We start from the raw sequence: 25362 nt of genomic DNA, 5'->3' as shown, positions 1-25362 counted from the left end.
GTTGGAGGCTGTGAGCTGGCTTCTGTCTTGGGCCTCCATGACTAGAATGGTCTAAAAGATCCACTGGAATTCAAGGCTCAACTTCCCTGTGTTGAGGTGACCCACACACACCTTACACCCACGGCAGTGGTACACACTCTACATGAATGACGGGGCAAAGGAAACGGTGTACTTGATTAGCTGCTGGGACTCCTAGTGACAGATGTTGCCCCACGGGGTCTTTGATCTTGTATTCTTCTGCATAGTTAAGAAAACAGAGTTAGATTAACCCTCATTGTGCCCTGTGAGTCTGATTATCAACTTGGACCTATAAAGGTATCTGAGTTGGTGCACAACTAGACACCTCCAACTACAAGTATCTCAAACTCAGCTGCTCCAGGTTGGATTCATTCTATTTCTTCTCTAACTTGTCTTTCATCCTATGTTCCCTCACCAATGACACCACTACAGATGCAGTCATCCAACCAAAGATCCTGGGAGTTATACTCCTTTCTTTTCCTTACTTTTTACATTGTAACAATCACCTGCATCTCTTGGATTTGTCCTCTTCTCTGCCACGGTGCACTCATCATATTTTACCTAGAAACTTCAACAGCCTCCTAACTTGACCCCCTTATAATTTATACTGTATATTACTGCCTAAGTAAATTTTTTTTCTAAGTAAATTTTTTTAATGCAGCAGATCATGTCAGTTCCTTTTTTGAAATTCTAATGATTCTCCGTAACCTTCGGGATGAAGTTTAAGCCCCTTAGCTTGTGCACCAGTTAATTAGGACCTAGCTCCCACCTCATATTCTAATTTCCTACCCCCTTCCCTGCATCTCTATACCCTTTGCCACTAGACTCCAGATATAACTAACTACCCACAGTTACATGTAGGTTGTACGCCAGGCAATTTCTCCTCTCTTATTTCTGCACGTGCTACATGCTCAAGACCAGAAATTAAACCAAGATGTCTCATGGTTCAGAGGCTGGATCTGACACGTCCCTAAGGCAAATGCCACCATGACGCCTGGTTTTGGTGTTGGGAGTAGTGCTTACAAACAAAAACCTCCTTCTCAAAGCGGGCCTGCCAATCAAAATGTGTAAATTAGTGAAGAAACATAATGTTAAGGAAGAAAGACAAGCGATAGAATTTAAAGACCACTAATTCATTCAAATTGACATTAACTTCATGGAAAAGTCTATTCAACCCTGTGTTTAAATAGGCAATCAAAGAGATAGAGAAAGAAATAACTTTCATTTAAAAATAGCAATAAAGAAAAACCTAAACAGGCAGAAATACAATAATATTACACTGATAGTAATAGTATAATTACTATTATGAACCTTAATAGTATAATTCATGGAACTTTACAAACTGACCCTCAAATTCATAGGACAGGGCAAAGCCAAGAAAATCTCTTGCCTTACTAGACACTAAGTGTCATTATAAAATAATAATAATTATGTAATAGTCATAATAGTAATTATGACAATGTTATATTGAGACAGTGAGAGGCAAACAGACCAATGGAATGTAACAGAGAGCAGAAAAATAGCAAAACTTATAGGAGAGCAGTGGCATTACAAATCAGTGTGGCAAGGATGAACTCTTCAATTGATTGCACTGGGACAATTACATAGCCACTTGAGATAAAATAAAATTAGATTTAAATGCCATTCACAAACATTAATTCCAGCCAGATTAAAGATCTCAGTGGGAAAAATAAGATTGCAAAATTTTGGGGAGAAAATACAGGAGGATATCTTTATGAGCTCATCATAGAAAAGACACAATAAGTACAAATCATTACAAAAAATATTGGTAAACTTAATTTCACTAAAATTTAAAACTTCTATGCGATAAAAGTTACTGTAGCCAATATTAAAAGAAAATTACAGGTCTTCCCTGGTGGCGCAGTGGTTGAGAGTCCACCTGCCGATGCAGGGGACACGGGTTCGTGCCCTGGTCCGGGAAGATCCCACATGCCGCAGAGCGGCTGGGCCCATGAGCAATGGCCGCTGAGCCTGCGCGGCCGGAGCCTGTGCTCCGCAACGTGAGAGGCCACAACAGCGAGAGGCCCGCGTATTGCAAAAAAAAAAAAAAAAAAAAAAAAAGAAAATTACATTCTTGGAGAAGGTATTTTCATAGCTTGTAATTTTTTTTAAAAGTTTTGTATCCAGAATTTATTTTAAAAAATAAATTTTAAATTAAAAAGTAAAAATTTTTTCTTGCCAAGCACAAAGAAGACAACCCAACTGAAAAATGGATAAAAGATATGGAGGTGTAATTCATGGAAAAAGAAGAAAATAAACAAGAAAGGATGCTTAACTGCATCAATAATGGGGGATGGGGAGGAGGAAGGAAACATACAGAATGAGGTACAATTTTAGATCCACTCAATTGGAAAAACTGAATAGGATGACTGCCGCAAGTACTGATGAGAATACGGAGAAAGAGGAAGTCTCATATATTGCTGGCAGGAATACTAATTTGCATATTTATTTGAGAGAGCAGTGTGGCAAAATTTCTAGTTAATCTGGAGATGAACATTACCTTCAACCCAGACATTTCAACCATTATATTCTGGAGAGGTGCTAGCAAATGTGCACAACAAGACATAAGCATGACTATTCAATGCAATATTTTTATATTGTAATAGAAAAGAACTGTAGGCAACTTAAGTGTTCACTCACTATTCCCATCTTACAATGTGATAATAAACTATGCCGCAGTTAAAAATTAATGAACTAGAGCTAAACATATCAACATGGATAAATCTCAAAAACGTAATGTTAAGGGACAAAAAAACAAGTTGCAGAAGAAAACATAAGGTAGGATTTCAAGTTATACTGTTTGTGCCCATGCACAACAATAGGTACATACATATGGAGTACAGAATTAAAAGTTTCGTGGGAATAAATTCTAATTTAGAATGCTGTTTATCTCTAGGGAATGAGGTGGGAATGAGATCCCAGCAGAATCGTCAGGGACTGTATCTATAATGATTTATGGTGATGATGATGATGATGATGGTTGTTGGTAGCAGTGATGGTCATGGCAGTGTTTAATATTAAGATATAATAAAACTGGGTTCCCTATACTTTGCCACATTATTTCACAATTTTTTTAAAGTACCTTATAATTTCTCTAATTGAGTAAGGCAACTTGGGCAACCTGAACCCATGCACTTTTTTAACTTCCTGATGTGCTTCAACAATAAAAAAGGAATTGTAAAGCATCACTCACCAACTCCTCTGATTGCCTTATGAATCGCTTCAGCGTCCACTGATGCGCTAAAGCTGGGATAATCTCTCATTGTCCCTTGGTGTCCAACCTAGAAGAAAATATCTGACAGTCCCACTAGTCCAAAGCGACATCTTTATTTATGTTACATACGCATATTCCCATATGCCTACTGGAAACACACAACAAACCCATAATTTGCACACCTTCTTATCACTTCAGGAGTGGTTCAAGAGAGTCTCCCCACCCCAGATATGCAGGCAATATGACAGCTACCACATTTATAGTAAGACCTCTCCTTTTCTTCTCTTGTGTAACAAATTGAAAATATAAAACATTCATTCTCTAGAGCAGTGAATTGGGTTAATCATGGTGATTCTGAAGAATATTTGCTTTAAAGTGATATCTGCATGAAAGCAGTGAGAAAGTGGAAATTTCCTACATCTTCTTTTTTCAAGTGATACTTCAAAGCTCTTCACTGTATCTCACCTAGAAGTAACTGCAGTTTATAGACTTCAAGATGTTTTAATTAATGTTCACCACTGTCCTTGGGAAAACCTACACCAAAGGATCCATAAATGAAAACCCCATTAGGACTGTCTGTTCTTAAGCTTTGTTTAATGGATGTACAATTGTGGCAGATAAATTCCCTTCTGAAAGCTCCACTGACATAGGTCTTCAAGAATAGCATGGAAGTAAAAAATGCCATGATACTAATTTTAAGCACATAAACTAGAAACTTGTCAGTAAGCTGAGAAAGACCATCCTACAGAAGGAATAAAATATCTTAAAACTGCTTAAGAGAAATTGAGAAAAATCCAAGTAAACATGTACTTATATGGTACTTCCTAACTCTGAATAAAAGTCTGTCTTTACAGTGACAATGTTTTCTTTCTAACTGATGTTTCTCTCCTATTACTGAGTAATATTGGCTCTGTTGTCTTACGTCAATATGGCTTCATTTAGGCTCTCCTGAAGTGTTTAGTATTTTCATGAAAGGACATTATCTTGTCACATTAAAGTGAATGGAAAATTAATGTTCTGGCACAGAAAAAAATGATAGTCTGTTGATTCAATAGATTGGATTGAACAATTTATTTCAGTACATTCCAACACTGTTTCACCTTAAAGTACCCAAAATAAAGTTTTGATTCTAAAACAGTAATTATAACAAGTTAGGAACTAATTGTAAATGTGCCTGATCTAAACCACCTGTAAGAAATCAGTCACTTCAACATGATCTTTGGAGAATTCTCTTTCTTCAAGGCTTAATAAATACTTTATGGATTCACACAGCCAACTGGCTTCCTTTCAGTTCTATTCATTTATGAACTTTCGTGTTTATCTTATCTGTCCACCTTCCCTGTCTGGCATTTTAGAAGAACCATCACAATATCGGAGCATTTGAGCGCTTTGTGCCCAGCACTGTGGCACCTTTTATACATTAACTATAACCTGCACAACGGCACCGATGAATGAGTAAGAATGATCCATGTCATGTATAAGACACCAAGATTGAAGGAGACTGGAGAATTTGCTCAAGTCCACACAGCTAGTTAAGCAGCAGAAGTTAAAAGCAGTTCTGAACATTGCAGCCCATTCCTAGTCTGTCTTAAAACGTAGTCTTGGTACCACCGGGGCTGACTCTTTTGTGAAATAAAATTCATATTTTATGGCAAGACAAGAAAAATTTAAACATAAACATTTTTTTCTGCCCTTTGGCCTCCTCTCTCCCCTCTACGGTGCACTGTGTATCTGCATTATGCATTGACCAAACCTCCCCCATTGGCAGGAATACCTGCTCAGCCATAAACAGCAACGTTCTCCCAGCACCAACAAGACAACTCCTTAAAAGATAACATTCCTTCTTGATCACGACCTACCCCTTTGTACTTGCAGATCTGGATTGTGTGAACTGTCAATAATACATCATTTAATGGACAGCCCTCTGTCTCAAAAAACGTATACAACTGTGCTTTGACTTCTAGAGGGTGGAACAGCTCTCTGAGCTTTCTGAGAGGCTGTTCCTGGGTCATAATCCTCAGTTGGGCTCGAATAAAATTTTCCATTTCTTTCTTAGATCGGTTGATTGATTTTTTGTTGATTAAAATGCATATGACCAGGCCCTGCCCTAGACATATGGAACCATGGTCTTTAGAAATGAGGTGTCAGACTGCACATGTTTTAGAAGCTTCCCTGGTGCTTCTGTGCCATGGAGATATTCCCATGGCTGCTTTTGAATACAAAAGACAAAACTGTAGTCAGACTCTAATTATCCATGAATTATGAAAACTCAGGGTTTCCATTCTAGCTGTGACCTTTTCACTGCCCTCTGCTACCTATACATCAAAATATGCCGAAATTCCAATGTAAAAAACTAGAGAAGGATGAAATTCCCAATCCACTATGCAACTTGCTACCTAGTAAGAATTTAATGGGGAGGAACTACTCGTTTGATTAAAAGGAAAAAAAACTACACACATACACACACACACACCTGTGTGAAAAATGGCACAGGACTTCTGAAATGGAATCTTAGTGAAATCTTTCAAAGTGTTTCAGTTATTTAAATGAGCAGTATATTCATTTGATAGACTTCATTGCCCAAAACATTCAGAAATATATGACTTATGAAAAAAAATCTTACAGTAAAAGAAATTAATGGAATCTTTTAAAGTAATACATGTCACGCAGTGAACAAGGTGCTTCACAGACATCTTATTCAACTGTTACCATGACCTTAAAGAGGGGGATTTCATTATTTCCATTTAAAAATGGAAGACAGTCTTCCCTGGTGGCGCAGTGGTTGAGAGTTCGCCTGCCGATGCAGGGGACACGGGTTCGTGCCCCGGTCCGGGAAGATCCCACATGCCGCGGAGCGGCTGGGCCCATGAGCCATGGCCGCTGAGCCTACACGTCGGAGCCTGTGCTCCTCAACGGGAGAGGCCACAACAGTGAGAGGCCCGCGTACCGCAAAAAAAACAAAAAAAAAAAGGAAGAAACTGGATCTCAGAGAGATTATTTGCTTGACATAACTCTGCTACTAAGTACAGCCCCAGAATTTGAACCCACTTCCTTGTAACTAAAATGCCTTGAGGTCTCCACCACATCATAAGGCCTCAGGAAATTCCATATTAGTGGTTCTCAAAGTGTGGTTCCTGGATCAGCAGCGTCAGCATTGCCGGGGAACTTATTAGAAAGCAAATTCTCAGGCCCCACCACAGTCTTACTGCATCAACAACTCTGGGGCTAAGATTCAGGATCCGGGTTTACACAAGCCCTCCAGAGGATTCCAACGCACTAACGTGTTTGAGAATCACTGCCCTATTTCGTTCTTAGCTGCCCAGAAAACCAAAAAATCAAGCAAACAAGTCATAGATTCTTTTGTGGGCGTGGAATAAGAATTTGATGATGAGCTCATTGTTTCAGGAATGTTGGCATTTTTACAGCCAAACCAAACTGCTTGCAACGCCTGCTCCATTGCAGGCTTAATTCTTTGACATTTAAATTACTAATCAATACTTGACTTCGTTTATTTCTATGAACCCTACTACCCTAACAAAGTGTCAGCGCTAGTGCAGGACATCACATTAATACTTGGCAAAGTCTTTTTTTTTTTTTTTTTTTTGCGGTATGCGGGCCTCTCACTGTTGTGGCCTCTCCCGTTGGAACACAGGCTCCGGACGCGCAGGCTCAGCGGCCACGGCTCACGGGCCCAGCCGCTCCGCAGCATGTGGGATCTTCCCGGACCGGGGCACGAACCCGTGTCCCCTGCATCGGCAGGCGGACTCTCAACCACTGCGCCACCAGGGAAGCTCAATACTTGGCAAAGTCTTTTTATTTTTAATCATGTTTGATCAGATTTCCATCCACATCCCTTAAACACATTTAGTTGCTTTTCTTCTCTCAAACTTGACCTTCAGATGCCCCCAAAGGGAACAGGATCCTGAAACCAGTTGGAAAATAAATTTACCGCGAGGAATGTCCAAATAAAGGGGGGAAACAACAGGAGCTCTTTATATTAATAACAATTGCTGCTACTCACTATTTGCTAAGCACGTTTCCTGCATTAGCTCATTCAGTCCTCACAGTGAACTGATAAAGCAGATATAATGAATCCTATTTGCAGATGACGACTAAGCTGTCGCCCAAGTTCTCACAGGCGGCAATTGGTCAGTCTTTGCTCCTAATGACTAGGCTAGGATGCATCTTTCTTCTTCATGCCTACTTAACTTTCCCTGACCCTCTAAAACTATCCTTCAGATGTCAGTCATAGCCCATGACACCTTGAAGCCACTGGTGTGGCCAAGCCACGCCTGGGGAGCTGTCTGCCACTACCCCTGAGAGACGCCAGTCCGTCCTTGACTCGGGAAAGTCAGTCGTCTCTATTTCTTCATGAAAGCGCACTGCGTTTGCAAGAAGTCAAACATTTATATTCAGAAGAATGGATGAAAGAGAAAAACACAGGGTGCCAATCCTGCTGACGAGGAACATACTTAAAGCCAAACACTCCAGAGCAAGAATAGCAGCTGCTGCAGGTACGTTTCGAAGGTGAGGCAAAGCCAAATCCCGTATCACTTCCTAAAGCCCTGGAAAGGCCATGTCCCAAAGTTAAGCTTTCAAATCAGAGCCTCATATAAACCTTCAGGACTTAGGAACTCTTGAAGAGCCAGGGAGAAATGATCACTCTCTGCTCAGTGTCAAAACAGTCTGCTGGGTCATGAGGATTTAGGATAAAAGGAAAAATGGAGTCGCCGAAAATAAATAAATAAATAAAAGGATCAAAACTTGGAAAATATAAAACTTATTCAATTTTCCAAGAAAAAGTGGTTTTCAAAATCAAAGAAAGTCTACTCTAAAAGGCCCTGAAATGAAATATGGTCAAGTGAGGCAGGTGGCATGGGTTGAATTGTGCCCACCCCTCTCCCTCAAGAAATGTTGAAGTCCTAACCCACAGTACTTCAGAATATGGCCTATTTGGATACAAGGTTTTGGCAAATATAATTAGTTAAGATGAGGTCTTAACTAAGGATGGGCCCCTAATCCAATATGATTGGTGTCCTTAGTAGACAGCCATGTGAAGACAGAGATATACAGGGAAATTGTGAAGGGAAGGTGAAAGCAAAGATTGGAGTTGTGCAGCCTCAAGCAAAGAAGCACCGAAGATTGCCAGAGAATCAGAAGCTGGAAGGGGTGAGCAAGGATCCCCTACAGGTTTCAGAGGAACATGGCCTGCCAACACCTTGGTTTCAGGTTTCTAGCATCCAGAACAGTGAGACAATAAATTTCTCTGGTTTTAAACCACCCAGTTTGTGGTACTTTGTTACAGCAGCTCCAGGAAACCATACAGCAGGGAAGAAGCCAGAGAAAAGGCTTGGTAACCACTCAGGTCCTGCAGGGCAAAGGGTAGCGTCGTTTTCTTTTCCCTCAGGCTGGCAGTGATCACTGCAGACAGAAGGCTCCCATCACCACTGCAGGCTCGCTCTCCACCTGGGGCCAGTAAAGAGAAGCAGGGCGTGGGGACAGCAGGGACTGGCAGCCTCAGGGATGCCTGACAGGAGCAAGAATGCCATTATGGTTTTGTCTGCATCATCTAAGAGGTTCAAGGGAGATGTCTGCATTTCTTCCTGTGCTCACTCAAAGGAGAAAATACCCACACTTGCCAACTTTTCCTGTTCTGATTTCATCAGGGGAGTCCCAGAGCCAGAGCACTGGAATGTGATAACATTCCAGTGTTGAGATTGAGGGTGTTGAGCTGGAGTAGAAAGACGAATATGACTCAGAAATTAGGGAAGATGGGGACAAACAAGCGATGTATGTTGTGTTTCTATGAAACACAGATTATAATAAGGAGAAACCCAGATTCCTTAGAAGTATGTGTCACTCAGGGTTAACCCAGCCAGACCTCTCCTGGGCCTCTCCTTTGTTGGCTCCTCCCCTTTGGCTGACATCTATAAAGTAGGTTCTAAAATGGAAAGTCTCTTTCTCTTTTCTTTCCCTCTACTCCTGCTGTGGGTTATTTCTGCCACTTCCCCTTCTATATGCAGACAACTCCCACAGCTGTATTCACAGCCCAGACTTCTATTTTGAACACTGGTTATATCTGACGTATCAACTCATTATTTCCTTTCAAAATGATTTCTTCTACCACGTATCAGTTACATGGTACTTACTTGTGCTTTATACATATTTGCTCATTTAACCCTCAGAACCCATCCTATTATGATCCCATCTTACAGGGGAGAAGACTGAGGCACCGAGAGTTAAAAGACTTGCTGACAGTCACATAACTTGCCTGTGGCACAGCCAGGATTTGAACCCAGGCAATCTGGCTCCACTGTCTGTGCTCGTCCCCAGTTTGCTCTTCTTCTTCAATCCCTTTAAATGGCACCACCAACCACCAGAAACCTGGGGGTCTCCTTCAATTCCTTCTCTTTCCATCCAAATGCAATCATCTGCAAGACCTGATGAGACTACTTCAAAAAAAAAGAATCTCCTGTGCACTTCTCCCCACCTTCTTTGGCACTCCTGTCATCCAAGTCACCATCATTGCTCCCCTGGACATGGACATCTGCCCTAGTCTCCCTTCCTGCGTCCTTCTATGCCTACCTCTAGCCATTTCCTACATCTTCTAGCAGCCCAGGGATCTGTGAAAGATCTAAGTCAGATCATGGCATTCTCCTACTGGACACCCTTCTCTGACCTCCCATTGGATATTCAATAAAGTCCAAACTCCTTGCCCTGTCCACGCAGCCCTGCAACATCTGGCCCAACCTTCCTTGTCACCCTCCCCTGGAGCCAACTCTCCCCTTTGCCCATCCCACTTCAGCTCTCCAAAACTCCAGCTGATCTACTGTGATCTCTTTCTCATCCTCATGCCTTTGTCTGTGCTGTTCCCTCTAGCTGGAATGTTTTCCTACCTTCAGTCTTCCGATTAAGGGCCATCTTCTCTGACAGGTCTGCCTGGGGCCACTTGACCCTGACTTAACAGGGTCCTCTCCTGTTATTCTGTCTCAGCACCTTTCCCCCTTAGGGCACTCAGCATTCCTCAATATCTCTGTTTATATCTGTGTCTCTACCTCCTCTAAATTAAAGTTCCAGAGGGCAGAGACCTTTTGTTTTACTCACAGTACACCCAGCTCCTAGCCCAGTGTTCAGCCTCCAGCTAGGGGCTTAATAACTGTGAGTGAGTCTGATGGAAGTAGATGGAAGCAAGACAATGATATCCCAAGGTGTGGGTTTTCTCCGAGGTCTACACTAGACAATTGGCTGTCTGATGAGGTTGCTTCCTTCAAATATTGATAGTCTAGAAATCAAAGTGATCATTGTATCTTGGGAGATTTGGAAGATGTCCAGACTACATAAAATGACCTCTTTCAGCACCACAAGCTATGCTAAGTCTTTCAATCTGGTTCCACAAGTCCAGATGGATGCCTGGTGCACCTGGGATGTTTCTAATGATTCCATTGTATCTTCCTTCCTGTCTCTCCAAGCACTCAGCATTTCTCTGTCAAAGGCAGCAAACCCAACTATCTGGATTGAGCTTGAAACACTGGGCCCCTGAAAAGACTTCATCAACACAAACTTCTTTCTCAGAATCATTTTCATTATTTGTTTGCGGCAGATTATAAATAAGCTGTATTCATCTTCTTTTGAGTCATAGAGCACCAGTGTCTGAGAATTATTTTTTTGTACCACAGTCAAAGTCAGGAGCTTAACTTAGCTAAGCCTTCATGACCAAATTCTCCTCTTGACGAAGGGCCACAGAGAGTTGAAGACTATTCTTGCCTCAGCTCTGTGCATCTCTAACTTCATCTTACGGGGGAGACACCTGCATTTAAGGGACCTTCACTCTAACTGTGGAAGATACAGGGAACTTGGCTCACTGAAGTGAGAAATCTGGCTTCATCACATCTTCTTGGCTGGGGAATGGTGACTGGCTTGGCAGGATTTGGGGAGTACAGTGGGGACACTCCCTCTCCTCCCACTTCACTTCTATGGGAATACGGATCCACCTGAGAGGGGCTAAGATCAGGAACATTTACTGTTTGTAACATCCTGGGAAGAAGATTTCTTGCATCGATGACCCAAGTCATTAATGCTCACGTGGTATGATGTTAAAATGCACCGTTTCATGGATTTCGTATGAGTATGTTTGTTGTTAATCCTAACAACAAGTTGCTACAGATTTTAAAATATTTCCTAATGCAAAGTAAACCTAGACAGTGGAAACTCCTACAGTTCATGCAAAGGCTGTCAGGACTAGAGGGATTCTTTGTGGCCCTTGGAGGACCCTGAAGTAACAAAAGAAGATAATTATAATGCTCCCCCAAATCTCCTTGTCCCCCTCCTATCACTTCACTGGGGTTTTCTCATTGCTCTTCTGCCTCAGGGCTGTATACCTGCTGTTCCCTCTGCCTGGATGGTCTTCCCCCAAATATCTTCCCAGCTCACTCCCTCACTCCATGTTGACTTCTGCTCACATATCTGAGCAGAAAATAATGTACCCTATCACTCTCATTCTCCACCTCTGCCCTTCTCCAGAGTACTGAAAACTGACTTAATATACTATACACTTATTTCTTTGTTTATTAGCTCTCTTCCCTAATAAAATCAGAGGCATGTAAGCTCCACGCTTTTTTATTTCTCTTTCCCTGCTGTATCCTCTGAGCCTAAAAGAGTATCTGGCACATAGTAGATGCTTAGTAAATATTTGCTGCATGAATAAATGAGTACAAAATGCTTTCTTGTTCTGGGTCTTGTTTTCTTTGATAATTCTCAAATGCCATTACCAGACTTTTCAGAGCTCCATGCCATATCTCAAAAATCTGACAAATGCACTCTTCACCTTTTGTAAATCCTGTTCACATGAGACTGTCACTACTCTTATTTAAACATGCCTCCAGAACCTAGGCGCGGTATTTAATCAAACACAAATAGTTGAAGATGAAAGGAGCAAAGATCTGAGAATCGAGGAAGGGGCAGACTTGAGAATTTTCTACCCTTTTGACTCTCTTAATTCATGTGAGACCTCTGTATTAATCTTATTTCTCAGTACCCTAAAATACTTATTTTTTCTAACTGCTTTGCATCCACCAAAAAAAAAACAAAAATAGACTTTCAAGAGAGTCAAATGATACATTCTCCTCTTCACATTCCTTGCTCTCAATCTAAAACGTTTTCAACAGCAACAAGTTAGATTGTCAAATTACACTTTTTATTATAATTAAATATAAAAGAGGGACCCTCCCTCCTTGGTGGTTAAGCTTGGGTCAGGGAGTGGCAAAGAGCAGCCCTTTAATGTTCATTCCGTTCATTCCCAGGAAGCCTCTCTCTTTTCACTCAGATTGTATGGTATTTCTTTCCAGGGTTTGTCCTAAAACAAAGCTCTAAATGTTTTGATTTGAAACCCAGGTCTAACCTGTTTTTCATTAACTTCCTGCAGAGGACCACTTGTGAAACTCTCTGAGTGCCAGTATTTGCCTAAAGAAGCTTCAGGAACCGTGGTTTGAAACACACACCAAATAGGAAGTTACGATCATGTCGAAAGTACCTAATCGGGCATGATGCCTATACTGCTTGGGATGTGAAAAGTCCATTTCCATGAAAATAGTTATACGCCAGATCATCCAGTCCTGAGATGCAGAAGACAGGAGGGAGACCACAGAAGAAGTTCAGCACATCCACATGCGTGTAACACAGGTGCCTTCTCCATACGCGGTTTAAATTTGCATGGTCGGAATAAGGACTATTAAAAGACACAAAGAAGGACACTACATAATGATCAAGGGATCGATCCAAGAAGAAGATATACCAATTGTAAATATTTATGCACCCAACATAGGAGCACCTCAATACATAAGGCAAATACTAACAGCCATAAAAGGGGAAATCGACAGTAACACATTCATAGTAGGGGACTTTAACACCCCACTTCCACCCATGGACAGATCATCCAAAATGAAAATAAATAAGGAAACACAAGCTTTAAATGATACATTAAACAAGATGGACTTAATTGATATTTATAGGACACTCCATCCAAAAACAACAGAATACACATTTCTCTCAAGTGCTCATGGAACATTCTCCAGGATAGATCATATCTTGGGTCACAAATCAAGCCTTGGTAAATTTAAGAAAATTGAAATTTTATCAAGCATCTTTTCTGACCACAATGCCATGAGACTAGATATCAATTACAGGAAAAGATCTGTAAAAAATACAAACACATGGAGGCTAAACAATACACTACTTAATAATGAAGTGATCACTGAAGAAATCAAAGAGGAAATCAAAAAATACCTAGAAACAAATGACAATGGAGACACAACGACCCAAAACCTATGGGATGCAGCAAAAGCAGTTCTAAGGGGGAAGTTTATAGCAATACAAGCCCACCTTAAGAAGCAGAAAACATCTCGAATAAACAACCTAACCTTGCACCTCAAGCAATTAGAGAAAGAAGAACAAAAAAAACCCCAAAGCTAGCAGAAGGAAAGAAATCATAAAATCAGATCAGAAATAAATGAAAAAGAAATGAAGGAAACAATAGCAAAGATCAATAAAACTAAAAGCTGGTTCTTTGAGAAGATAAACAAAATAGATAAACCACTAGCCAGACTCATCAAGAAAAAATGAGAGAAGACTCAAATCAATAGAATTAGAAATGAAAAAGGAGAAGTAACAACTGTCACTGCAGAAATAAAAAAGATCATGAGAGATTACTACAAGCAACTCTATGCCAATAAAATGGACAATCTGGAAGAAATGGACAAATTCTTAGAAATGCACAACATGCCAAGACTGAATCAGGAAGAAATAGAAAATATGAACAGACCAATCACAAGCACTGAAATTGAAACTGTGATTAAAAATCTTCCAACAAACAAAAGCCCAGGACCAGATGGCTTCACAGGCGAATTCTAACAAACATTTAGAGAAGAGCTAACACCTATCCTTCTCAAACTCTTCCAAAATATAGCAGAGGGAGGAACACTCCCAAATTCCTTCTACGAGGCCACCATCACCTTGATACCAAAACCAGACAAGGATGTCACAAAGAAAGAAAACTACAGGCCAATATCACTGATGAACATAGATGCAAAAGTCCTCAACAAAATACTAGCAAATAGAATCCAACAGCACATTAAAAGGATCATACACCATGATCAAGTGGGGTTTATTCCAGGAATGCAAGGATTCTTCAATATATGCAAATCTATCAATGTGATAAACCATATTAACAAATTGAAGGAGAAAAACCATATGATCATCTCAATAGATGCAGAGAAAGCTTTTGACAAAATTCAACACCCATTTATGATAAAAACCCTGCAGAAAGTAGGCATAGAGGGAACTTTCCTCAACATAATAAAGGTCATATATGACAAGCCCACAGCAAACATCATCCTCAATGGTGAAAAACTGAAAGCATTTCCACTAAGATCAGGAACAAGACAAGGTTGCCCACTCTCACCACTCTTATTCAACATAGTTTTGGAAGTTTTAGCCACAGCAATCAGAGAAGAAAAGGAAATAAAAGGAATCCAAATCAGAAAAGAAGAAGTAAAGCTGTCACTGTTTGCAGATGACATGATACTATACATACAGAATCCTAAAGATGCTACCAAGAAAACTACTAGAGCTAATCAATGAATTTGGTAAAGTAGCAGGAAACAAAATTAATGCACAGAAATCTCTGGCATTCCTATATACTAATGATGAAAAATCTGAAAGTGAAATCAAGAAAACACTCCCATTTACCATTGCAACAAAAAGAATAAAATATCTAGGAATAAACCTACCTAAGGAGACAAAAGACCTGTATGCAGAAAACTATAGGACACTGATGAAAGAAATTAAAGATGATACAAATAGATGGAGAGATATACCATGTTCTTGGATTGGAAGAATCAACATTGTGAAAATGACTCTACTACCCAAAGCAATCTATAGATTCAGTGCAATCCCTATCAAACTACCACTGGCATTTTTCACAGAACTAGAACAAAAAATTTCGCAATTTGTATGGAAACACAAAAGACCTCGAATAGCCAAAGCAATCTTGAGAACGAAAAAAGGAGCTGGAGGAATCAGGCTCCCTGACTTCAGACTATACTACAAAGCTACAGTAATCAAGACAGTATGGTACTGGCACAAAAACAGAAAGATAGATCAATGGAACAGGATAGAAAGCCCAGAGATAAACCTACACACATATGGACACCTTATCTTTGATAAAGGAGGCAGGAATGTACAGTGGAGAAAGGACAGCCTCTTCAATAAGTGGTGCTGGGAAAACTGGACAGCTACATATGAAAGTATGAGATTAGATCACTCCCTAACACCATACACAAAAATAAGCTCAAAATGGATTAAAGCCCTAAATGTAAGGCCAGAAACTATCAAACTCTTAGAGGAAAACATAGGCAGAACACTCTATGACATAAATCACAGCAAGATCCTTTCTGACTCACCTCCTAGAGTAATGGAAATAAAAACAAAAATAAACAAATGGGACCTAATGAAACTTCAAAGCTTTTGCACAGCAAAGGAAACCATAAACAAGACCAAAAGACAATCCTCAGAACGGGAGAAAGTATTTGCAAATGAAGCAACTGACAAAGGATTAATCTCCAAAATTTACAAGCAGCTCATGCAGCTCAATAACAAAAAAACAAACAACCCAATCCAAAAATGGGCAGAAGACCTAAACAGACATTTCTCCAAAGAAGATATACAGACTGCCAAAAAACACATGAAAGAATGCTCAACATCATTAATCATTAGAGAAATGCAAATCAAAACTACAATGAGATATCATCTCACACCAGTCAGAATGGCCATCATCAAAAAATCTACAAACAATAAATGCTGGAGAGGGTGTGGAGAAAAGGGAACACTCTTGCACTGCTGGTGGGAATGTGAATTGGTTCAGCCACTATGGAGAACAGTATGGAGGTTCCTTAAAAAACTACAAATAGAACTACCATATGACCCAGCAATCCCACTACTGGGCATATACCCTGAGAAAACCGAAATTCAAAAAGAGTCATGTACCAAAATGTTCATTGCAGCTCTATTTACAATAGCCCGGAGATGGAAACAACCTAAGTGCCCATCATCGGATGAATGGATAAAGAACATGTGGCACATATATACAATGGAATATTACTCAGCCATAAAAAGAAACGAAGTTGAGCTATTTGTAATGAGGTGGATAGACCTGGAGTCTGTCATACACAGTGAAGTAAGTCAGAAAGAGAGGGACAAATACCGTATGCTGACACATATATATGGAATTTAGGAAAAGAAAAATGTCATGAAGAACCTAGGGGTAAGGCAGGAATAAAGACGCAGATCTCCTAGAGAACGGACTTGAGGTTATGGGGAGGGGGAGGGGTGAGCTGTGACGGGGCGAGAGAGAGTCATGGACATATACACACTGACAAACGTAGTAAGGTAGATGGCTGGTGGGAGGCAGCTGCATGGCACAGGGATATTGGCTCGGTGCTTTGTGACCGCCTGGAGGGGTGGGATAGGGAGGGTGGGAGGGAGGGAGACGCAAGAGGGAAGAGATATGGGAACATATGTATATGTATAACTGATTCACTTTGTTGTAAAGCAGAAACTAACGCACCAATGTAAAGCAATTATACCCCAATAAAGATGTTAAAAAAAAAAAAAAAGAAGATGTGGCACATGTATACAATGGAATATTAGTCAGCCATAAAAAGAAACGAAATTGAGCTATTTGTAATGAGGTGGATAGACCTAGAGTCTGTCATACAGAGTGAAGTAAGTCAGAAAGAGAAAGACAAATACCGTATGCTAACACATATATATGGAATTTAAGAAAAAAAAAGTCATGAAGAACCTAGGGGTAAGTCAGGAATAAAGACGCAGACCTACTGGAGAACGGACTTGAGGATATGGGGAGGGGGAAGGGTGAGCTGTGACAGGGCGAGAGAGAGTCATGGACATATACACACTAACAAACGTAAGGTAGATAGCTAGCGGGAAGCAGCCGCATGGCACAGGGATATTGGCTCGGTGCTTTGTGACAGCCTGGAGGCGTGGGATAGGGAGGGTGGGAGGGAGGGAGACGCAAGAGGGAAGACATATGGGAACATATGTTTATGTGTGACTGATTCACTTTGTTATAAAGCAGAAACTAACACACCATTGTAAAGCAATTATACCCCAATAAAGATGTTAAAAAAAAAAAAACAACTACAAATAGAACTACCATATGACCCAGCAATCCCACTACTGGGCATATACCCTGAGAAAACCAAAATTCAAAAAAAGTCATGTACCAAAATGTTCATTGCAGCTCTATTTACAATAGCCCGGAGATGGAAACAACCTAAGTGCCCATCATCGGATGAATGGATAAAGAACATGTGGCACATATATACAATGGAATATTACTCAGCCATAAAAAGAAACGAAATTGAGCTATTTGTAATGAGGTGGATAGACCTAGAGTCTGTCATACAGAGTGAAGTAAGTCAGAAAGAGAGAGACAAATACCGTATGCTAACACATATATATGGAATTTAAGGAAAAAAATGTCATGAAGAACCTAGGGGTAAGACAGGAATAAAGACGCAGACCTACTGGAGAACAGACTTGAGGATATGCGGAGAGGGAAGGGTTAGCTGTGACAGGGCGAGAGAGAGTCATGGACATATACACACTAACAAACGTAGTAAGGTAGATAGCTAGTGGGAAGCAGCCGCATGGCACAGGGATATTGGCTCGGTGCTTTGTGACCGCCTGGAGGGGTGGGATAGGGAGGGTGGGAGGGAGGGAGGCGCAAGAGGGAAGAGATATGGGAACATATGTATATGTATAACTGATTCACTTTGTTATAAAGCAGAAACTAACACACCATTGTAAAGCAATTATACCCCAATAAAGATGTTAAAAAATTTTTTTTTAAAAATTTGCATGGTCGGGAAGAGCAAACACACTAGGAAAGAAAGGTCTAGCTGTATGTCCCACCAAAGCAAGAAATATGAAAGTGGATGGGGCTCTTACGAATCCTTTGTACCCAGTACCAAAAACATCCAAATGCCCGGGGCTGATGTCATCCATGGGGCAGAATTTGAAAGGCACTGCTTTCCCAGAATTCCCTGCACGTTAGCACACTGCACCTTTCCTGGGAGCCCTACCACTGGTGTCCTTCCTCTGCAGAAATGGGAACATTGTATCCTCATGTGTCAAACTACACCAACCTTGTTCCCAGGAAAGAGAGGAAGGATGGGGTGGGGAAGGGAAGCTGTGCTCTCTAATTCTCACCAAGGACTTATTATGATGGGGTAGCTTCTCCTATTAGCAAGTTTCCACCTTAGATAAACCTTCCCCAACCTTTCCACCATCAAGCATCCCTTTTTGTATTTCTTCATGGACCCCATGTTTTGAGTGACCCTGCCTGCCAATCTGTACCTATTACAAAACATTAACTCACTTCCCCCAGTCTTACTTGTGATTAAAGATGTAACTTCCCATCAGAGCTTCCTCCGATCAGCCTAAGATAACCAGTACCTTAGTGCTGACAGCATTTTAGTAAAAACTACAGGAATATGACGTTTTGAAAACTCTCTGCAGCCTTGATGTAAGGTATATGTTTATGGGATAATAAAGATGTATCTGATCTTTGTCCAGGGTTCCAGCCACAGAGCTTCAAAAACCACTGGAATTTACTGAGCGATGGGATTGTCTTTACTGTGCTAATGAGGTGAGTCATGGTGGGCCATGAGATAGCTGTAGCATCAGGCTAGTTACTAAAAAGACCCAGCCATGTGATTAGAGGGTTGGCACTTTGGGAACGCAAGGGGACTGGAGACCGAATTCAATCGTGGCCAGTGACTTAATCAGTCACGGCTATGCAATGAAACTCCAGAAAAAGCCCTGGATGCCGAGGCTCAGAGAAGCTCCCTGGCTGGTGAACACACTGATGTGCAGGAAAGGTGAGGTGCCCTGACTCCACGGGGAGAGGGCTTGGAAGCTCTGCATCCAGGGCCTTTCCAGAGTTTGCTCTATGTGTAGGTTTTATAATAAAAACTGTAATGATAAGTATAGCACTTTCAGTGAATTCTATGAGGTGTTCTAGAGACTTACTGATCAGGGTCATGGAAACCTCCTAATTTAGAGCCCCTGGGTCAGAACAGCAGGTGACTCTGAGACTTGCCGCTGGTGTCTGAAGTGAGGCTGGAGCCCTTAAACCTGTGGAGTCTGATGCTAGTCCTAGGTAGTGTCAGAATTGTACTGCGGTCCACCCACTGGGAGTGAGAACAGAGCATTATCTTTAAATACATATAAACATCCAAACCCATAGAATGTACAACACCAAGAGTGAACTGTAAAGTAAACTATGGACTTTGGGTGATAAAGATGTGCCAGTGTAGGTTCATCAATTGCAACAAATGAACCCCTCTGGTGGGGGATGTTGACAATGGGGGAGGCCATGCATGTGTGGGAGACAGAGGGCACGTGGGGAACCTCTGTACCCTCCTCTTAATTTTGCTGTGCACCTAAAACTCCTCTAAAAAATAGTCATAGTATATATATATATATATATATATATATATGTACATAAATGCAAGAAAATACTAAAAATAGGTGTGGTCAGAAAACATCTATTAGGGGAAAATCCATTGGTTTCAGATGGCTCTGAGAGAATCATTCCAGTGGGGAGGAGGATGCTGTTGATGTGTACTAAAACCAGGCCCAGGAAACAGGCAGAAGCTTCCTCACTAAAACAGTTGCAGGGATATTAAGTATCAAGGAATATGTTTTTAGAAAAAAGCTAATATACCGAAATGATAATGATTACAACATCTACTGAGTGCTCACTACATGCCAGGTACTGTTCGTGCATTTCACATGAACTGATTGAATGCCTTCAAAGCCTAGATGATGTAGGTACTGTTATTACACTTATTTTACAGATGAGGAAACAGACATAGCAAGAGACTAAGTAATTTGTTCAAGGTCATATTCAGGAGTTTGCCTTTTAATCAATTAGAGAGTCATGAAAAGTAGAACTGGGGTTGTGGCTGGATGGTCTTCTTTCTGCTCCGGTAGAGCCCACTGCACTAGGTACACACTGCTTTCATTGTTTAGCTACCCTTTGGATGAACTCCTTCATGTTAACAGGAAGTTCTATTTTGATAAAGTTTCTTTTATCCCTTGGTTCCAGAGTCTTGCTATGTTCCCCTTCCTCATTTTGCAAATTAGCATTTGGAATGGGGAAGGAAGAGTATATAGTTAGTTCGGATGTTACAACAGTTCATGATGATTATAGTGATTATGAGCTAATGTTGAAAAATTTTAGTAGCATAATAAAAATATTAATTTGAGGGTTCAAATAGTTATTGCATTCATTATTATTCTGTAAAAGTAAGTTAGGAATTAACCAAGGAGCAAAGAGCTCAGAGTATTCCTATGAGAAAGCCAGCCTTGTAGAAGGCACACATAGGAAAAATACTGCTATGGTATCTTAATAAAAATGTTCCAAGACATTCTCATTTGTGTGTTGCCTGAGTGCTTGCTATAGATGTAAAGGCAACATTTGACAAAGACCTTGAGTTCATAGAGTACAAACTGATAAGATACCAGGCCCTCTCATCAGGGGTGAAGTAGTAGAAGCCAAGCCTGAACAGAGATACACAGGTTTCCCCCGTTATCTTAATGCAGAGCATCTCTATGAAACTTTCCATAAGCTGAAATGGTGTAAAGCCAAGGGTAATACCCCAGATTTTCAAAAGTTCATTTTATGCCACTTCAGTTTTAAGAAAGACCTACTTTAATACATTGACGGCATAAAAGCAAAAATCCTCTTTGAATTTCTTTCAGTTACCAAAAACAGGTACAGGCATATCATGTCTTTACTGCACTTCATTTTGCTTTGCAGATATTGTGTCTTTACAAACTGAAGGTTTGTGACAACCCTACATCAAGCAAGTATATCAGCGCCATTCTTCCAACAGCATTTGCTCATTTCGTGTCTCTGTGTCGGATTTTGGTAATTCCAGCAATATTTCAAACTTTTTCATTATTACTATATTTGTTACGGTGATCTGTGTGCAGTGATCTTTGATGTTACTACTGCAAAAAAAGATTATGACTCCCTGAAGGCTCAGATGCTGGTTAGCATTTTTTATCAATAAAACATTTTTAAATTAGAGTATGTACATTGTTCCTTTAGACAATGCTATTCTACGCAACAGACTACAGTATAGTGTTAACATAACTTTTTTATCGGCTATATTCCCCATGTTGTACAATATATCCTTATAGTTTATTTTATACTTAACAATTTGTACCTCTTTACTGCCCTACCCTTATATTGTACCCCACCACTGGTAATCACTAGTTTGTTCTCTATACTTATGACTCTCCTTCTCTTTTGTTATATTTACTAGTTTGTTGAATTTTTGGATTCCACATATGTGATATCATATATTATTTGTCTCTGTCTGACATTTCACACAGTATAATGCCCTCCAAGTCCATCCATGTTGCTGCAAATAGCACAATTTCATTCTTTTTATGGCTGAGTAGTATTCCATTGTATATATGTGTGTATGTGTATATATATATATATATATATATATATATATACACACACACACACACACCCCACATCTTCATCCATTCATCTGTTCTGTTGATGGCTTAGGTTGTTTCCATATCTTGGCAATTGTAAATAATGCTTCTATGAACATTGGGCTGCATGTATCTTTTCAAATTAGTGTTTTGGGTTTTTTTTGGATATATATCCAGGAGTGGAACTGCTGGGTCATATGGTCAAAACTAAACTACTTTTAGTTTTTTGAGAAACCTCCATACTGTTCTCCATAGAGGCTGCACCAATTTACATTCTCATCAACAGTGTAGGAGGGTTCCCTTTTCTCCACACCCTCTCCAGCATTTATTGTTTGTAGATTTTTTTATGACAGCCATTCTGACAGGTGTGAGATGATATCTCATTGTGGTTTTAATTTGCATTTCTCTGATGACTAACGATGTTGAGCATCTTTTCACGTGTCTGGTGGCCATCTGCATGTCTTCTTTGGGAAAATGTCTATTCAGGTCTTCTGCCCACATTTTAATTGGGTTGTTTGCTTTTTTGATGTTGAGTTGTTATATTTTGGATATTAACTCCTTATCGGTCATATCGTTAGCAAATATTTCCTCACATTCAGTAGGTCGCCTTTTCAGTTTGTCAATGGTTTCCTTTGCTATGCAAAAACTTTAAGCCTAATTAGATCCCATTTATTTATTTTTGTTTTTACTTCCTTTGCTTTAGGAGACAGATCCAAAAAATATTGCTACAATTCATGTCAAAGAGTGTTCTGCCAATGTTTTCTTCTAGGAGTTTCATGGTTTCCAAAACATAACTTTTATATGCACTGGGAAACCAAAAAATTCTTGCGACTTGCTTTATTGCGATACTTGTTTTATTGCAGTGGTCTGGAACCAAACTGCAATGTCTCCAATGTGTGTCTGTACTAACACAGATCTTTCATAAAAGCAAAGTTATGTAATGCAAACTTTCGAAAAGTGTGGCTACCATATTCAAAAATTTTAGCAAAGGAAATAGTAATGCAACATCTGAAACAATGAGAGGGTTCCAACACTCCTAGATAGAATATACAGACTCAGGAAACCAGCTAATCTTTCATCTCCAACAGTAATGTACTGAAATTGCAACCGAAATCTTCTCTCTTGATCATATCACTCTAATAAACTCACCATACACTGGTAAACACAAATGATCAACCATGTTGTAGAAAAGCATGGACTGATTGCTCATTTGTGTTTGGGTGTGTATGTGCTTTTGTGTTAAGAGGGAAAAAGAGAACAGATAAAACAGTGATAAGAGTATTTACAGAAATCTGAGAGTTTTCTAAATTGTGGTTAAAAAAAAGTGTAACATAAAATTTACCACTTTAAACATTTTTAAGTGTACAGTTCAGTAGCGGCGAGAATATTCACATTGTTGTAAAACAGATCTCCGGAACTTGACTTTTTCATTGTATGGAACTAGAACTCTATATCCATTAAGCAACAAATTCCCCTTTCCCCCTCCCCACAGACCCTGGCAACTACAATTCTGTTTTCTGTTTCTATGAATTTGACTACTTCAGATACCTCATATAAATGGAATCATACAGTATTTTGTCTTCTTATTACTGGCTTATTTCTCTTAGCATAATGTCCTCAGGGTTCATCTATGTTGCAGCATATGTCAGAATTTCCTTCCTTTTAAAGGCTAAATATTGCACAATATGCATACCCCACGTTTTGTTTATCTATTCGTCCATCAACGGACACTTGGGTTGCTTCCAGCTTTTAGCTATTGTGAATAATGCTGCTATGAACACAAGTGTGCAAATATCTCTTCAAGATCCTGCTTTCAATTCTTAGGATATTTATCCAGAAATGGGATTGCTGGATCATATGGTAATTCTACTTTTAATTTGTTGAGGAATCACCATACTGTTTTCCATAGTAGCTCTGAGTTGTTTTTAATATTTGCTCTCAGATATCTCACTCATAAATGTTAGTTCTTTAATTTGAGACAGGAGGGAAATAGGAAAGAAAAAGCGAGGCAGTAGGAGCCCCTCTCTGGCTAGGGCCTCTTTCTTCACTCGAGCTCCCCAATCTCCCCTCCTGCCCACAGCACAGCTTCCCTTTTCTAGTCTATTCCCGTCCCTTCTTTCCTGCTGCCTGATGCCCAATGCTACCGTCCCCTTGTGGTGGGCAGAATAATGGCTCCCCAATAAAATGTCCACACGGTAATCCTTGGACCCTGTGAATGTGATATGTTACATGACTAAAGGGACTTTGAGGATGCAATTATGGTTCCAAACCTTAAAATAGGGAAATTAGCCTGCATTACCCAGGTGGGCCCAATCTAATAATGTGAGCACTTAACAGCAGAGAACTGTCTCCAGCTGGAGGAAGTAGAGGACGGCAGAAGAGAGATGTCCCAGAAGGGCAAGCTAGAGAGACTGCAAGCGTGAGAAGGATTCCATGCACCGCTGCTGTTCTGAGATGTAGGGGGCCACACACAAGGACTGGCAATGGCCTCCAGGAGATAAGGATAGCCCCCACTGACAGCCAGCAAGGCACTCAGTCTCACAACTGCAAGGAACTAAATTTTGCCGACAACCTAAATAAGCTCAGAGGTGGATTCTTCCCAAAGTCTCAGAAAGGAATGCAGCCCTGCCAACTCCTTGATCTTTGCGCTATGAGACCCATTTTGGGCTCTAACATATAGAACTGTGTGGAGATAATAAAGGGGTATTGTTTTAAGTTGCTAAATGTGTGGTGATTGTTTACGGAAGCAGTAGGAAACAAATACACCCTCTCTCACACTCACCTGGGTCTCTCCCAGCCCTTCAGAAATGTGCCATAACTTGGAAGGTGTCAGCTGTAGAGCCTGAACAACTAATTCCATGTCGATTCACTAATGGACAAGGGCTAGAGGGAGACTAATTTTTTGGAGAGATGAAATTTTTTTTCATCTGACTCTACTAGATATCCATAATAGCAGCAGGAATTTCAGACCTGGAAAGGGGGAGATCAGCCTACTGGCCAGTGACAGAAAATAATCTGGGACTAAGCAGAGCCTCACAATAGTACATCTACCGACACCAACACCACGCATAACAAGGCCTGCTCATGCCTCCATATGGGTTATTCTTGAAGCCTCTCTGCCCCTCGCTTATAAAATACAATGTATTTTCATCATTAAAAAAAATCAGAGGGACTTCCTGGTGGTCCAGTGGTTAAGAATCTGTGCTTCCAATGCAGGGGGCTCGGGTTCGATCCCTGGTTGGGGAACTAAGATCCCACATGCCGTGTGAACGGCCCCCCCAAAAAAAGAAAAAAAATTTTAAAAAAGAATCAGAGCACAGAAGGTGATGCACTGAAAGTGAAAGTGCCCCTGCTCATAGTTCCACCTTTCCAGAAAGTTTTCATGTAATACGGTCCTTATGTGTCTATTTTCTTCTTTTCTTTTTTCTTTCTCTAAAACAGAATCACTCTGTATGTACTATTCTGTGACTGGATTTTTTTTTTTATTGATTAATATATCTCTGGAATTTTTT

General features: G+C 40.4%; 1 protein-coding gene across 3 annotated transcripts in view; it reads right to left on the bottom strand.

The window, feature by feature from the left end:
• Positions 1 to 25362, bottom strand: part of ANXA3 (annexin A3) — a 58817-nt gene that overhangs the window by 29112 nt on the left and 4343 nt on the right. For all 3 annotated transcript variants that reach the window (XM_060299526.2, XM_030877960.3, XM_060299527.2), the window contains one exon: positions 3233 to 3320. In XM_060299526.2, the coding sequence (XP_060155509.1) occupies positions 3233 to 3320 (88 nt within the window). The remainder of the gene's footprint in view (positions 1 to 3232; positions 3321 to 25362) is intronic.

This window comes from Globicephala melas, chromosome 5 (genome assembly GCF_963455315.2).
Source record: "Globicephala melas chromosome 5, mGloMel1.2, whole genome shotgun sequence".
In the NCBI taxonomy this organism is placed as follows: domain Eukaryota; kingdom Metazoa; phylum Chordata; class Mammalia; order Artiodactyla; family Delphinidae; genus Globicephala; species Globicephala melas.
Note: the sequence above shows the minus strand (reverse complement) of the source record. Positions and strands in the feature narration are given on the sequence as shown.